At 44.7% G+C, this 14,836-nt stretch overlaps 1 protein-coding gene across 2 annotated transcripts in view; it reads right to left on the bottom strand.

Annotated features, from left to right (window-relative positions):
* Positions 1–4,172: 4,172 nt before the first annotated feature.
* Positions 4,173–14,836, bottom strand: part of rerg (RAS-like, estrogen-regulated, growth inhibitor) — a 63,572-nt gene continuing 52,908 nt past the window's right edge. The window contains exons 3-5 of one of the 2 annotated variants that reach the window (XM_075471257.1): positions 14,385–14,441; positions 6,751–6,824; positions 4,173–6,274 (exon numbers count right to left, since the gene is read on the bottom strand). In XM_075471257.1, coding sequence (XP_075327372.1) covers positions 5,864–6,274; positions 6,751–6,824; positions 14,385–14,441 — 542 coding nt within the window. In that variant the 3' untranslated portion in view covers positions 4,173–5,863. The remainder of the gene's footprint in view (positions 6,275–6,750; positions 6,825–14,384; positions 14,442–14,836) is intronic. The other variant, XM_075471259.1, reaches the window with a different exon arrangement.

Below are 14,836 nucleotides of genomic sequence, written 5' to 3'. Positions count from 1 at the left end.
GGCTTTTCTCCTCCTGTAATTATCTTTCAGATAGCAGGGCCACTCCTCTCTGCTGCCCCCGGACTCCAGAAGCTCTTCCTGGTTTCTGCTCCCTCCTTTTAGCCGGCTGATCTGTCTGAGGCAGCAGGGCGTAGAGCTGCAGCTCTGCTTTTCTTGGCCTCCATCATGTGTGGAAAAGGAGGAAAAACTCAACAGATGTTTATTCCAGGCTCAAAGAGAACAGCAATTAATATTCTAAAGTGTGTGCAGGGCCGTGTTTTATGTGCACGTTGTGCAGGAGCAGCTGCTGGATGATGGAGTAACTCCTACACGAATCCTTCTTAGTGCGAAGGAAAGATTGATGAGGTGAGAAGTGGGCATGTCAGGCTCAGCCTCTGAACTTCTTATGGCTGCTCATCAGTGAATCGGTTTCACTGGAAGCCTGATGTGTAATTACAGGTGTGCCAGCGCACAGTTCTGACCTCATCCAACCACACATATGTGGAACAGAGTTAACCCCTTCAATTCAATTCAATTCATTTTTATTTATATAGCGCCAAATACAACAAATGTCATCTCAAGGCACTTAGATAGTAAGTCCAATTTCAAGCCAATTGGAATTCAATTAATTAATAATAAGGGTTAGGGGGCGGCCTTTTGTGGCATATATGCTACAAACCGTTTGACTCAATCAACCAGCTGAGATAGCATCTTTATTCCCCCAATGCTGGTTAGTCCATATTCACTACGGACACTAGGAACCTTTATATAAATAAATATGTATATAAAAAAAACATTGTTTTTTCACTGTTATATTACTGTGTTGTTGTTATCTTATTACTGACCATTATGCCTGTTGTTGCAAATAAGCAACATACCAAATTATATACCAAACATACCAAATTTCTATCCATTTTTTGTGCAAAAGAGAAATTAATAATTTCAGCATTATTTACCATCTACTTAAAGGCTAAAACACACACAAAACATTTTTTTATATACAGCTATATAAATTCAGGCGTTATGGGGTTAAAACCCTCATGAGCACGTAAGTTATTAAAACGTTCATATTATGCTTTTTTTTCTTCTTCTAAACCAGTTGGCAGAGTTTCCTGAGGTCTGACTGAACTCTGCCTGCCTGGGGAGGGTCTTCAGAAGGGTGGCCTCTCCTTACTTTGGCAACTTCTGAGCAGGCCAGCAGTTTAACAACAGAAAGTTATTTTCTCTGATGGAGCAGAGCAGCTAAATCAGTTTGAACCATCGAGTTGGTGAAGGGTTAGTTTCTGTCTGCTGGCTGAGGACACGCCGTCATGCTGCTGTGCAGAGTTACACTGCGTTTACCAGGGTTAGGGTCACCCTATGGTTAGGGTCCCCAACCCTAACCATAGGGTGACCCTAACCCTAACCATAGGGTAACCCCTAACCCTAACCATAGGGTGACCCCTAACCCTAACCATAGGGTAACCCCTAACCATAGGGTAACCCTAACCATAGGGTAACCCTAACCCTAACCACAGGGTAACCCCTAACCATAGGGTAACCCTAACCATAGGGTAACCCCTAACCCTAACATAGGGTAACCCTAACCATAGGGTAACCCCTAACCCTAACATAGGGTAACCCTAACCATAGGGTAACCCTAACCCTAAACATAGGGTAACCCAAACCCTAACCATAGGGTAACCCCTAACCATAGGGTAATCCTAACCCTAACCATAGGGTAACCCCTAACCCTAACATAGGGTAACCCTAACCATAGGGTAACCCCTAACCCTAACATAGGGTAACCCTAACCATAGGGTAACCCCTAACCCTAACCATAGGGTAACCCTAACCCTAACTATAGGGTAACCCCTAACATAGGGTAATCCTAACCCTAACCATAGGGTAAACCCTAACCATGGGGTAACCCAAACCCTAACCCTAACCATAGGGTAACCCTAACCATAGGGTAACCCTAACCACAGGGTAACCCTAACCATAGGGTAACCCTAACCACAGGGTAATCCTAACCCTAACCATAGGGTAACCCTAACCATAGGGTAACCCCAAACCCTAACCATAGGGTGACCCAAACCCTAACCATAGGGTGACCCTAACCCTAACCATAGGGTAACCCCTAACCATAGGGTAACCCCTAACCCTAACATAGGGTAACCCTAACCATAGGGTAACCCCTAACCCTAACATAGGGTAACCCTAAACATAGGGTAACCCTAAACATAGGGTAACCCTAACCATAGGGTAACCCCTAACCCTAACATAGGGTAACCCTAACCATAGGGTAACCCCTAATCCTAACATAGGGTAACCCTAACCATAGGGTAACCCCTAATCCTAACATAGGGTAACCCTAACCATAGGGTAACCCTAACCATAGGGTAACCCTAACCCTAACCATAGGGTAACCCTAACCATAGGGTAATCCTAACCCTAACCATAGGGTAACCCCTAACCCTAACATAGGGTAACCCTAACCATAGGGTAACCCCTAACCCTAACATAGGGTAACCCTAACCATAGGGTAACCCCTAACCCTAACCATAGGGTAACCCCTAACCCTAACATAGGGTAACCCTAACCCTAACCATAGGGTAACCCTAACCAGAGGGTAACCCCAAACCCTAACCATAGGGTGACCCTAACCATAGGGTAACCCCAAACCCTAACCATAGGGTGACCCTAACCATAGGGTGACCCTAACCCTAACCATAGGGTAACCCTAACCCTAACCATAGGGTAACCCTAACCAGAGGGTAACCCCAAACCCTAACCATAGGGTGACCCTAACCATAGGGTAACCCCTAACCCTAACCATAGGGTAACCCCTAACCATAGGGTAATCCAAACCCTAACCATAGGGTGACCCTAACCATAGGGTAATCCAAACCCTAACCATAGGGTGACCCTAACCCTAACCATAGGGTAACCCCTAACCATAGGGTGACCCTAACCCTAACCATAGGGTAACCCCTAACCATAGGGTGACCCTAACCATAGGGTAACCCCTAACCATAGGGTGACCCTAACCATAGGGTGACCCTAACCCTAACCATAGGGTAACCCCTAACCATAGGGTGACCCTAACCATAGGGTGACCCTAACCCTAACCATAGGGTAACCCCTAACCATAGGGTAACCCCTAACCCTAACCATAGGGTGACCCTAACCATAGGGTGACCCTAACCCTAACCATAGGGTAACCCCTAACCATAGGGTTACCCTAACCCTAACCATAGGGTAACCCCTAACCCTAACCATAGGGTGACCCCTAACCCTAACCATAGGGTAACCCTAACCCTAACCATAGGGTGACCCCTAACCCTAACCATAGGGTAACCCTAACCCTAACCATAGGGTGACCCTAACCATAGGGTGACCCTAACCCTAACCATAGGGTAACCCTAACCCTAACCATAGGGTAACCCTAACCAGAGGGTAACCCCAAACCCTAACCATAGGGTGACCCTAACCATAGGGTAACCCCTAACCCTAACCATAGGGTAACCCCTAACCATAGGGTAATCCAAACCCTAACCATAGGGTGACCCTAACCATAGGGTAATCCAAACCCTAACCATAGGGTGACCCTAACCCTAACCATAGGGTAACCCCTAACCATAGGGTGACCCTAACCCTAACCATAGGGTAACCCCTAACCATAGGGTGACCCTAACCATAGGGTAACCCCTAACCATAGGGTGACCCTAACCATAGGGTGACCCTAACCCTAACCATAGGGTAACCCCTAACCATAGGGTGACCCTAACCATAGGGTGACCCTAACCCTAACCATAGGGTAACCCCTAACCATAGGGTAACCCCTAACCCTAACCATAGGGTGACCCTAACCATAGGGTGACCCTAACCCTAACCATAGGGTAACCCCTAACCATAGGGTTACCCTAACCCTAACCATAGGGTAACCCCTAACCCTAACCATAGGGTGACCCCTAACCCTAACCATAGGGTAACCCTAACCCTAACCATAGGGTGACCCCTAACCCTAACCATAGGGTAACCCTAACCCTAACCATAGGGTGACCCCTAACCCTAACCATAGGGTAACCCTTCAGGAGATGGATCATAGATGTGCTGCCCTGGTAGAAGCTCAGTCAGTCTGTGGCTGAACCTGCTGGACGCTGCTCCGTACTGATGAACTTTACCGAACAAACGGACTCTCACAGAGAAACTGGTGGGAAACGTCTTTAGCTTTTAATCACATGAGCACAGCCGATGGGTTTGATCAGAAACACACAGATATTACATAGGAACAATGGCGCCATCTTACTGTAGACGCGCTGGGTTCAGTCCCACTGAAGTGGGCTGAATGCTGTTAGCAGCTATGAGGAGCATCCCTGGGGGCATCCCTGGCGGTATCCCTGGGAGCATCCCTGGGGGCATCCCTGGGGGTATCCCTGGGAGCATCCCTGGGAGCATCCCTGGGGGCATCCCTGGGGGTATCCCTGGGAGCATCCCTGGGGGCATCCCTAGGAGCATCCCTGGGGGCATCCCTAGGAGCATCCCTGGGGGCATCCCTGGGAGCATCCCTGGGGGCATCCCTGGGGGTATCCCTGGGAGCATCCCTGGGGGTAACCAGGCTTCCTTTGTGCTCGGACACATTCTGACCTTTGGTTCTTTACACATCTGGAGAGTCCAGGGTGGAACACCTCCTGCCAGCAGAACACCACAGACCGATTCTGTGTTCTGTTGCCACTGCTGACGGGACGGCTGAAGCACATCACAATAACCCCCCCACCCCCCACCCTCAGTATGGATAAATCGTTGGGTCCCCTGCATGCTACATGGGGCAGCTTCATGCATCATTCTGGCTTCTGGAATAATTTAAACATATTTAGACGATAAAAACAGAAGCCGGGAGCTTTAACGTGTTACAGATTAGTTAGCAGAGACCAGAGATGGGACCAAGTCACACATGTGCAAGTCCCAAGTAATTTTTTCTTGGGGAAGTCAAAGTCAAAATCACCTTATTATTGCAATTTTACCTGCAGAATCTGGTCTTAATAAAGTGAAAACACAAAGATATAAGTAACTGTCAGTAAACATCATTGGCCAATGTATCCAACCTATCCAACCTGTCCACCCCGTATCATATCAAGCTAACGTTAGCTAACTACCGACTGGGCTAACAGGATAATATTAGCTAATTTGACGAGCACTTACTGGTCAGAATGGATCTACAAATGACGAACAAAGTTGGAAGTTATGCTATAACAGGGATGGGCAACTTCCATGATAAAGAGGGCCAACATTTTTTCAGCACTATCATTGGAGGGCCACATGACCCGCGCACTTCGAATAATTGAATATGAAAGACGCTACAAATGATTCTCAATAAGAACACATTTTATATGAATTTATATCTTATTGCACCAACATACAACTATTTTCTGCACATAAATGCATTTTAACACGTCCTTAATAAGCAACAAAGACAAAACATTTGCTTAAAAAAAGTGCAAAAAGGAATTTGAACTCCTTCATAACAAAGAACAAAACTGAAGAGGTACTCTTCTTCCCATTTTGGCTGAAAAATGCGATTTTCTCGGTCAAGTTTTCTCTTTTTGCCACCAGTTGCCCATCCCTGATCTAGATGCTTAACACTCAAGTCATTCAAGTCAAGTGCCGAGTCTTTAACTTCCAAGTCTTTTATTTTTTTGTCAAGTTAAGTCACAAGTCATCAAAACAGCGACTCGAGTCGACTCGGCAGAGACATCGCCACCTTTTGGGACTTTGGAATGGAAAATTATCAGAGAACAAAACATTTCAGGTCACATCATCTCTGTCAGCTTTGTTGGGTTACATTTGGTGACCTTCGGGCGGCGGCGGCGGCCGTCCCCGGCGGCGGCGGCTGCGCCCGTCCCTAGCTGCTGATCTTGGTCAGCATCTTGTTGATGGCCTGCTTGACGTGCGTGGTGGAGCTGCGGCGCCTGGCCTTGCCCTGCACTGCTTTGCGGCGCCTCACCTCTCTGCAGAGCTCGTGGAACGCCTCGGCCACCACGCCGCCCTCGTCGGCGCACGCCGAACATTCGTAGAAGGCGCACGCCATTTCGGCCGCCAGGCGCTCTCCCTCCTCGGTGGCGACCTGCCTGACATGGTCCAGGTCGGACTTGTTGCCCACCAGCACCAAAGGGACGTTCTTTGGCTTCTTCACCTCCTCCAGGAGGCTCCGGAGCGGCGCCACCTCCTCGAAGCTGCCGCGGTCTGTGATGTCATACACGATGACGAACCCGTCGCCCCAGCGCATGTGAGCCTCCTTCTGCTGGACGTCCTCCTGTGATGAAGAAATAAAGGACATTTTCAGAGCTGCACATGGTGCTGGTGTCCTGGTTTGGGGGAACTGTTAAACCTGGCAACGCAGCCCGCTTAAACCGCAGAGCACGCTAACTCCTTTAGCCAGCGTACGTTAGCTCCTTTAGCCAGCGTACGTCAGCTCCTTTAGCCAGCGTACGTCAGCTCCTTTAGCCAGCGTACGTCAGCTCCTTTAGCCAGCGTACGTCAGTTCCTTTAGCCAGCGTACGTTAGCTCCTTTAGCCAGCGTACGTCAGCTCCTTTAGCCAGCGTACGTCAGCTCCTTTAGCCAGCGTACGTTAGCTCCTTTAGCCAGCGTACGTCAGCTCCTTTAGTTGTTTTGGGTGGAGCCGACCTTAAGCCCCTCCCCCCGGTTACCCTGGTTACAGGTGTAACGCGTCCATCGTTTGGCCCGATGAAGCTGACGCTCAGCAGAAAGGAGGAGATGAGGCGTCTCACCTGTCCCGCAGTGTCCAGAATCTCCATGGTAACGGCTTCATCATCAATGTTGGCCTGATGGCGATAAGTCGATTCTGTTAAAGACAAAGTTTAAACAAAGTTTAAATTCTTCATTTGATGATGGTGACGAGTGGAACATTAAAATGTATTTTCAGGTCATTAAATCACACGTTTGCTGAGGAGACGGGACCTCCGCCTTCTGTAACACTCAGAGGGATTATTCATGTAAGACGACTTATCACCTCACTGCAACTGTAGGATGAATGGCAGCATGTTCATAACATTTTCTAATCAATATTTAAGAGGGTAGCACATGTTGATAGTCCAATAACGCGCTGTTAAATAATGCTCCCCCTGTTCTCAATGCATTCATGACAATGATGGAGCAGAGTCACCTAAATAAAGACAGAAGTGTCCCAAATACAAAACTCAAAAGGTGAAGGACACCCCATTTGTGCATGTTAAGCTAACTGCTGGTTAATACGATAAGTGTTTTATTACTTTGCATGTCTTCCAAAAGAGAAAATAATCAGACGCAGGGTAGCAAAACATGATGGGCGTGAAAACGAAACTTAGAAAATCGGCTCGGCGCATGAGCAAAACCACAAAGTAGCAAATCTCCACAAGTAGGAGAAATCGAGTGAACACCGGTCCGCCTGCATGGGAAACCACTCCTATGAGTAGCATCATTTCTGCGCCCACATTTAGCTGCCTCCTCAGATATAACCTGACCTGTTTACAGGGTAAAGTTCTGTAAAACAGGCCGGGAGTCGACTGGCAGCCAGCTACAGTATCTAAGCGTTAAAAGGGCTTTAACGGCAGCATCATCTGACCAGGTCAGGTGACCTAAAACCCGGTCTGATCTCAGGAGCCCGAGCTGAACCGGTGGCCATCTTTCATCTCGCCTGAATCCTTTCTGCAGGAGCCTTTAGTCCTTCAGTGGGATCTCCATCTTCTTCTTCTGGTGAAAACATGTCTCCAACCGGTTATTTTCCAGGCTGAGCTGGCTGAAGTCAGCATGAAACTCACTGCCAGTTCAGTGAAATCTGTTGTTCGCATGTGGAAATCTTAGCATTAGCATAATGCTACACCCAGCTAACCGTGGAGCTAAACTGAAGTTGCTCTTCCAGGCTGCAGAACACTTCCAGCAGCTTCATATAAACCCAGTTTTGTCTCTGGATAAGCGGCTGATCGGCCTTTCCCCTCCTGACCACCGGCGGATTAAAGCTGCCACGGAGACGCTCGGTTCCTCAGAGACGAGGCGGTTTGAAATGGCGGCTGGCGCCCCGGGCGCTCTGAGCTCTCCTGGGACGCAGAGGAAATGTCACAGAGAGCGTCTGCAGCTGTTTGGCTGGAAGCTTCGAGTCTGGCGCTGTGACTCGCTCTATTTTAGGAGCAGAACCACCCGGGCCGTCCCCCCCCCCCCCCCCCCCCCCGTGGACCCGATCCACCGACATGTGGCAGAACCGGTTTGATTCAACGAGCTCCGCCATCTTCTTCTGGGGTTCAATAAAAACCGTCATTTTACTGTCTGAAGGAAGGAAACATGGAACTCCTCATCATCTACCCCAGGGATGGGCAACTGGCGGCCCGGGGGCCGCACACGGCCCTCGTCCTCACTCAGTACGGCCCGCAAATAGATCAATAATAATTTAATAATTAAAAAATAAATAAATAAATTGTAATTATACTGTTGACCCATAGAGGGCGCTCCATACGCAAACAGTAGCGGGGCCGGGCCGCTTTCCGCAACAGCGAATAGGAAAGTCCAGAGCCATGGCCACCAGCAGCGGCAAAAAGAGAAAACTTGACCGAGAAAATCGCATTTTTCAGCCAAAATGGGAAGAAGAGCACCTCTTCAGTTTTGTTCTTTGTTATGAAGGAGTTCAAATTCCTTTTTGCACTTTTTTTAAGCAAATGTTTTGTCTTTGTTGCTTATTAAGGACGTGTTAAAATGCATTTATGTGCAGAAAATAGTTTTATGTTGGTGCAATAAACATAAATTCATATAAAATGTGTTCTTATTGAGAATCATTTGTGGCGTCTTTCGTATCCTATTATTATTATTATTATCATTATTATTATTATTATTATTATTATTATAAGTGCGGGGTCATGTGGCCCTCCAATGATAGTGCTGAAAAATGTTGGCCCTCTTTATCATGGAAGTCACCCATCCAGCCCTGAGATCTGTGAGCCGGACCAGAACCCCCCCTCTTGGTTTTCTGTGCCCCCTTCCTCGGCGATATGCCCACAGTGGCGTTTAATGTTTCGACCACTTCGTGGTTAATTTGAGCCGGGCCGCCTGATTGGCTGCTGACACCCACCAGCAGTGCTGTTATTCCCATTATGGAGCTCAAGCTGTGCTTTCTGAGTTATGACGCCGGCTGCCGTGGTAACCGAGGAGGCGGCTACTACCCTTTCCGTGATTTCAAAAACATCGACATAACTAGGAATCCATAAAGCTGTCTGAAGCTGGCACCTACAGCAGCAATATATTAGATTACAAGGGTTCTTTATCAGAGGAAAAGGGTTCTTTATCAGAGGAAAAGGGTACTTTATCAGAGGAAAAGAGTTCTTTATCAGAGGAAAAGGGTTATTTATCAGAGGAAAAGGGTTCTTTATCAGAGGAAAAGGGTACTTTATCAGAGGAAAAGAGTTCTTTATCAGAGGAAAAGGGTACTTTATCAGAGGAAAAGAGTTCTTTATCAGAGGAAAAGGGTACTTTATCAGAGGAAAAGGGTTCTTTATCAGAGGAAAAGAGTTCTTTATCAGAGGAAAAGGGTACTTTATCAGAGGAAAAGGGTTCTTTATCAGAGGAAAAGGGTTCTTTATCAGAGGAAAAGGGTTCTTTATCAGAGGAAAAGGGTACTTTATCAGAGGAAAAGAGTTCTTTATCAGAGGAAAAGGGTACTTTATCAGAGGAAAAGGGTTCTTTATCAGAGGAAAAGGGTACTTTATCAGAGGAAAAGGGTTCTTTATCAGAGGAAAAGGGTTCTTTATCAGAGGAAAAGGGTTCTTTATCAGAGGAAAAGGGTACTTTATCAGAGGAAAAGAGTTCTTTATCAGAGGAAAAGGGTACTTTATCAGAGGAAAAGAGTTCTTTATCAGAGGAAAAGGGTACTTTATCAGAGGAAAAGAGTTCTTTATCAGAGGAAAAGGGTTCTTTATCAGAGGAAAAGGGTTCTTTATCAGAGGAAAAGGGTTCTTTATCAGAGGAAAAGGGTTATTTATCAGAGGAAAAGGGTACTTTATCAGAGGAAAAGGGTTCTTTATCAGAGGAAAAGGGTTCTTTATCAGAGGAAAAGGGTACTTTATCAGAGGAAAAGAGTTCTTTATCAGAGGAAAAGGGTACTTTATCAGAGGAAAAGAGTTCTTTATCAGAGGAAAAGGGTTCTTTATCAGAGGAAAAGGGTACTTTATCAGAGGAAAAGGGTTATTTATCAGAGGAAAAGGGTTCTTTATCAGAGGAAAAGGGTACTTTATCAGAGGAAAAGGGTTCTTTATCAGAGGAAAAGGGTTCTTTATCAGAGGAAAAGGGTACTTTATCAGAGGAAAAGAGTTCTTTATCAGAGGAAAAGGGTACTTTATCAGAGGAAAAGAGTTCTTTATCAGAGGAAAAGGGTTCTTTATCAGAGGAAAAGGGTTCTTTATCAGAGGAAAAGGGTACTTTATCAGAGGAAAAGAGTTCTTTATCAGAGGAAAAGGGTACTTTATCAGAGGAAAAGAGTTCTTTATCAGAGGAAAAGGGTACTTTATCAGAGGAAAAGGGTTCTTTATCAGAGGAAAAGGGTTCTTTATCAGAGGAAAAGGGTTCTTTATCAGAGGAAAAGGGTACTTTATCAGAGGAAAAGAGTTCTTTATCAGAGGAAAAGGGTACTTTATCAGAGGAAAAGAGTTCTTTATCAGAGGAAAAGGGTTCTTTATCAGAGGAAAAGGGTTCTTTATCAGAGGAAAAGGGTTCTTTATCAGAGGAAAAGGGTACTTTATCAGAGGAAAAGAGTTCTTTATCAGAGGAAAAGGGTACTTTATCAGAGGAAAAGGGTTCTTTATCAGAGGAAAAGGGTTCTTTATCAGAGGAAAAGGGTACTTTATCAGAGGAAAAGAGTTCTTTATCAGAGGAAAAGGGTTCTTTATCAGAGGAAAAGGGTTCTTTATCAGAGGAAAAGGGTTCTTTATCAGAGGAAAAGGGTACTTTATCAGAGGAAAAGGGTTATTTATCAGAGGAAAAGGGTACTTTATCAGAGGAAAAGGGTTCTTTATCAGAGGAAAAGGGTTCTTTATCAGAGGAAAAGGGTTCTTTATCAGAGGAAAAGAGTTCTTTATCAGAGGAAAAGAGTTCTTTATCAGAGGAAAAGGGTACTTTATCAGAGGAAAAGGGTTCTTTATCAGAGGAAAAGGGTTCTTTATCAGAGGAAAAGGGTTCTTTATCAGAGGAAAAGGGTTCTTTATCAGAGGAAAAGGGTACTTTATCAGAGGAAAAGAGTTCTTTATCAGAGGAAAAGGGTACTTTATCAGAGGAAAAGAGTTCTTTATCAGAGGAAAAGGGTTCTTTATCAGAGGAAAAGGGTTCTTTATCAGAGGAAAAGGGTACTTTATCAGAGGAAAAGGGTTATTTATCAGAGGAAAAGGGTACTTTATCAGAGGAAAAGGGTTCTTTATCAGAGGAAAAGGGTTCTTTATCAGAGGAAAAGGGTTCTTTATCAGAGGAAAAGAGTTCTTTATCAGAGGAAAAGAGTTCTTTATCAGAGGAAAAGGGTACTTTATCAGAGGAAAAGGGTTCTTTATCAGAGGAAAAGGGTTCTTTATCAGAGGAAAAGGGTTCTTTATCAGAGGAAAAGGGTACTTTATCAGAGGAAAAGAGTTCTTTATCAGAGGAAAAGGGTTCTTTATCAGAGGAAAAGGGTTCTTTATCAGAGGAAAAGGGTTATTTATCAGAGGAAAAGGGTTATTTATCAGAGGAAAAGGGTTATTTATCAGAGGAAAAGGGTTCTTTATCAGAGGAAAAGGGTACTTTATCAGAGGAAAAGGGTTATTTATCAGAGGAAAAGGGTTCTTTATCAGTGGAAAAGGGTACTTTATCAGAGGAAAAGGGTTCTTTATCAGAGGAAAAGGGTTCTTTATCAGAGGAAAAGGGTTATTTATCAGAGGAAAAGGGTTATTTATCAGAGGAAAAGGGTACTTTATCAGAGGAAAAGGGTTATTTATCAGAGGAAAAGGGTTCTTTATCAGAGGAAAAGGGTTCTTTATCAGAGGAAAAGGGTTCTTTATCAGAGGAAAAGGGTTATTTATCAGAGGAAAAGGGTACTTTATCAGAGGAAAAGGGTTCTTTATCAGAGGAAAAGGGTTCTTTATCAGAGGAAAAGGGTTCTTTATCAGAGGAAAAGGGTTCTTTATCAGAGGAAAAGAGTTCTTTATCAGAGGAAAAGGGTACTTTATCAGAGGAAAAGGGTTATTTATCAGAGGAAAAGGGTTCTTTATCAGAGGAAAAGGGTTATTTATCAGAGGAAAAGGGTTCTTTATCAGAGGAAAAGGGTTCTTTATCAGTGGAAAAGGGTTCTTTATCAGAGGAAAAGGGTTCTTTATCAGAGGAAAAGGGTTCTTTATCAGAGGAAAAGGGTTATTTATCAGAGGAAAAGGGTTCTTTATCAGAGGAAAAGGGTTCTTTATCAGAGGAAAAGGGTTATTTATCAGAGGAAAAGGGTTATTTATCAGAGGAAAAGGGTTCTTTATCAGAGGAAAAGGGTTATTTATCAGAGGAAAAGGGTTATTTATCAGAGGAAAAGGGTTCTTTATCAGAGGAAAAGGGTTCTTTATCAGAGGAAAAGGGTACTTTATCAGAGGAAAAGGGTTCTTTATCAGAGGAAAAGGGTTCTTTATCAGAGGAAAAGGGTTATTTATCAGAGGAAAAGGGTTCTTTATCAGAGGAAAAGGGTTCTTTATCAGAGGAAAAGGGTTATTTATCAGAGGAAAAGGGTTATTTATCAGAGGAAAAGGGTTCTTTATCAGAGGAAAAGGGTTATTTATCAGAGGAAAAGGGTTATTTATCAGAGGAAAAGGGTTCTTTATCAGAGGAAAAGGGTTCTTTATCAGAGGAAAAGGGTACTTTATCAGAGGAAAAGGGTTCTTTATCAGAGGAAAAGGGTTCTTTATCAGAGGAAAAGGGTTCTTTATCAGAGGAAAAGGGTTATTTATCAGAGGAAAAGGGTTATTTATCAGAGGAAAAGGGTTCTTTATCAGAGGAAAAGGGTTCTTTATCAGAGGAAAAGGGTACTTTATCAGAGGAAAAGGGTTCTTTATCAGAGGAAAAGGGTTCTTTATCAGAGGAAAAGGGTTCTTTATCAGAGGAAAAGGGTTATTTATCAGAGGAAAAGGGTTCTTTATCAGAGGAAAAGGGTTCTTTATCAGAGGAAAAGGGTTCTTTATCAGAGGAAAAGGGTACTTTATCAGAGGAAAAGGGTTCTTTTTCTTAGCCTGACTACGTCATACTCATGATTCTAGTCAGAATGTGAGTCTGATACCGCTGGATAGAGTTTTGAGTATGGGGCGTGTTTCAACCGAACCAGGAGAAAAAATGCCTCTTCGCTCAATTGGATAGACCTCCAACCAATCAGAGCAACGTAGTATGTGACGTAGATTAAGCAACACACACTTGTTGTAGGAAGGACGGCAAAAACATGTTTTCTATCGATAAAAGCCTTTATCGCGTTCCTCTGTTCGTCTTTCAAAATGAATGCAATGTGGAGATCCTGTAGAACAGACTCGATGGCAGAATCTACACACCCTAGCTCTCCAGCGGCAGCCATGTTTGTTTCAAACGAAGTCAAACCAAGCGCTCTGTAGTGACGTAGTCGATAATGTCCCTGTTGATCATCTGTGCATCATCGTATAAAGCCCGCCCTGGCAATCTGATTGGGTCGACTGTTTTGATGTCGAGCATAGAGATTTCCCAACTGAGCAGAGCCAGACCGAACTTCCCCACCAAACATTTTATGGGCGGGGCTAAGTTCGGCTGGCACCCAGGCTAACTTTTTCTGGCCTGTTAATGACAGTTAATGCTCAGTTCTATCCGAACATGTCCTCTCTGGTGGATTTATCAGCCTGTAAAATCTGCCACATTGTGAGAGATGGCAGGTTTATCGGCCTGTGATCATCATGTGGTTGCAGGAGAATGAAATAATGTGTGTTTGCTCTGGTGATCGAGCTGAAGAACAGGGAACAGTGTGATGCTGTTCAGCCAGGAAATGAAAAGCACCTTCCAGGTAATTACAGTCTGTCCTCTGCAGTAAATCTGCTGATTCACCTCAGAATTCAGACAAACTGGATTTAAAAAGAAAGTATTTCTGATTTCATTTCATTTTATTGACTTTTCAAAAAGATAAAGTTTAGTTTTCTCTACAAATGAGTGAAAGGACCGTTTTAAGGTGGAGGAAAGGGAAGTGCATGAAGGCTTTAATAAGGATGTCTTCATGTTTAATAGGCTGAGGAAAAGGTTAGGGGGGGGGGGCTCGATGGCTCAGCTCAGCTTGTTTTGGCCCAAAATGAGTCCTCAGGCACCCAAAGGAAACATGGAGCTGGTTTAATCAGAACATATTTATATAATATTATATATAATCTGTAAAAAGGTTTCTCACCCAGCGTGGGGTCGTACTCCCAGATGAAGCGTCGGGTCAGGAACCTCACCACCAAGGCTGCAAAGAGACAACAAGGATGGAGCGCTTTTAGGTTAAACCAACTCAAACAGCTGGACCAGCGGTTCTTAATCAGACAATCTGAAATGTGTTGGAACATGTTCTGAACACTTCTGTGATTCTCACACAGCCTCTACAGCATCTGTCCTCTGGAATAAACACGTTCTCAGTGACTCAGAGCCGTTATTCAGATGGAAGCAGACTCATTACCCGTTTATCTCACAAACCAAACGGCCTGCAGATTAAACCATTTTTGCCTGGGGTTCAGTTATTGGGGGGGCGGCAGATGCATCATGAACATGGTGACTGCTGCTGGGCAGAGTTCAGATCTGATGATTATTCAGCAGAAAGGGGAGGGGCTTCATTGTTATTCAGCAGAAAGGGGAGGAGCTTCA

The sequence above is a fragment of the Odontesthes bonariensis genome, chromosome 8 (genome assembly GCF_027942865.1).
Source record: "Odontesthes bonariensis isolate fOdoBon6 chromosome 8, fOdoBon6.hap1, whole genome shotgun sequence".
Taxonomy (NCBI): Eukaryota; Metazoa; Chordata; class Actinopteri; order Atheriniformes; family Atherinopsidae; genus Odontesthes; species Odontesthes bonariensis.
This window is presented reverse-complemented; position numbering and strand designations above follow the sequence as displayed.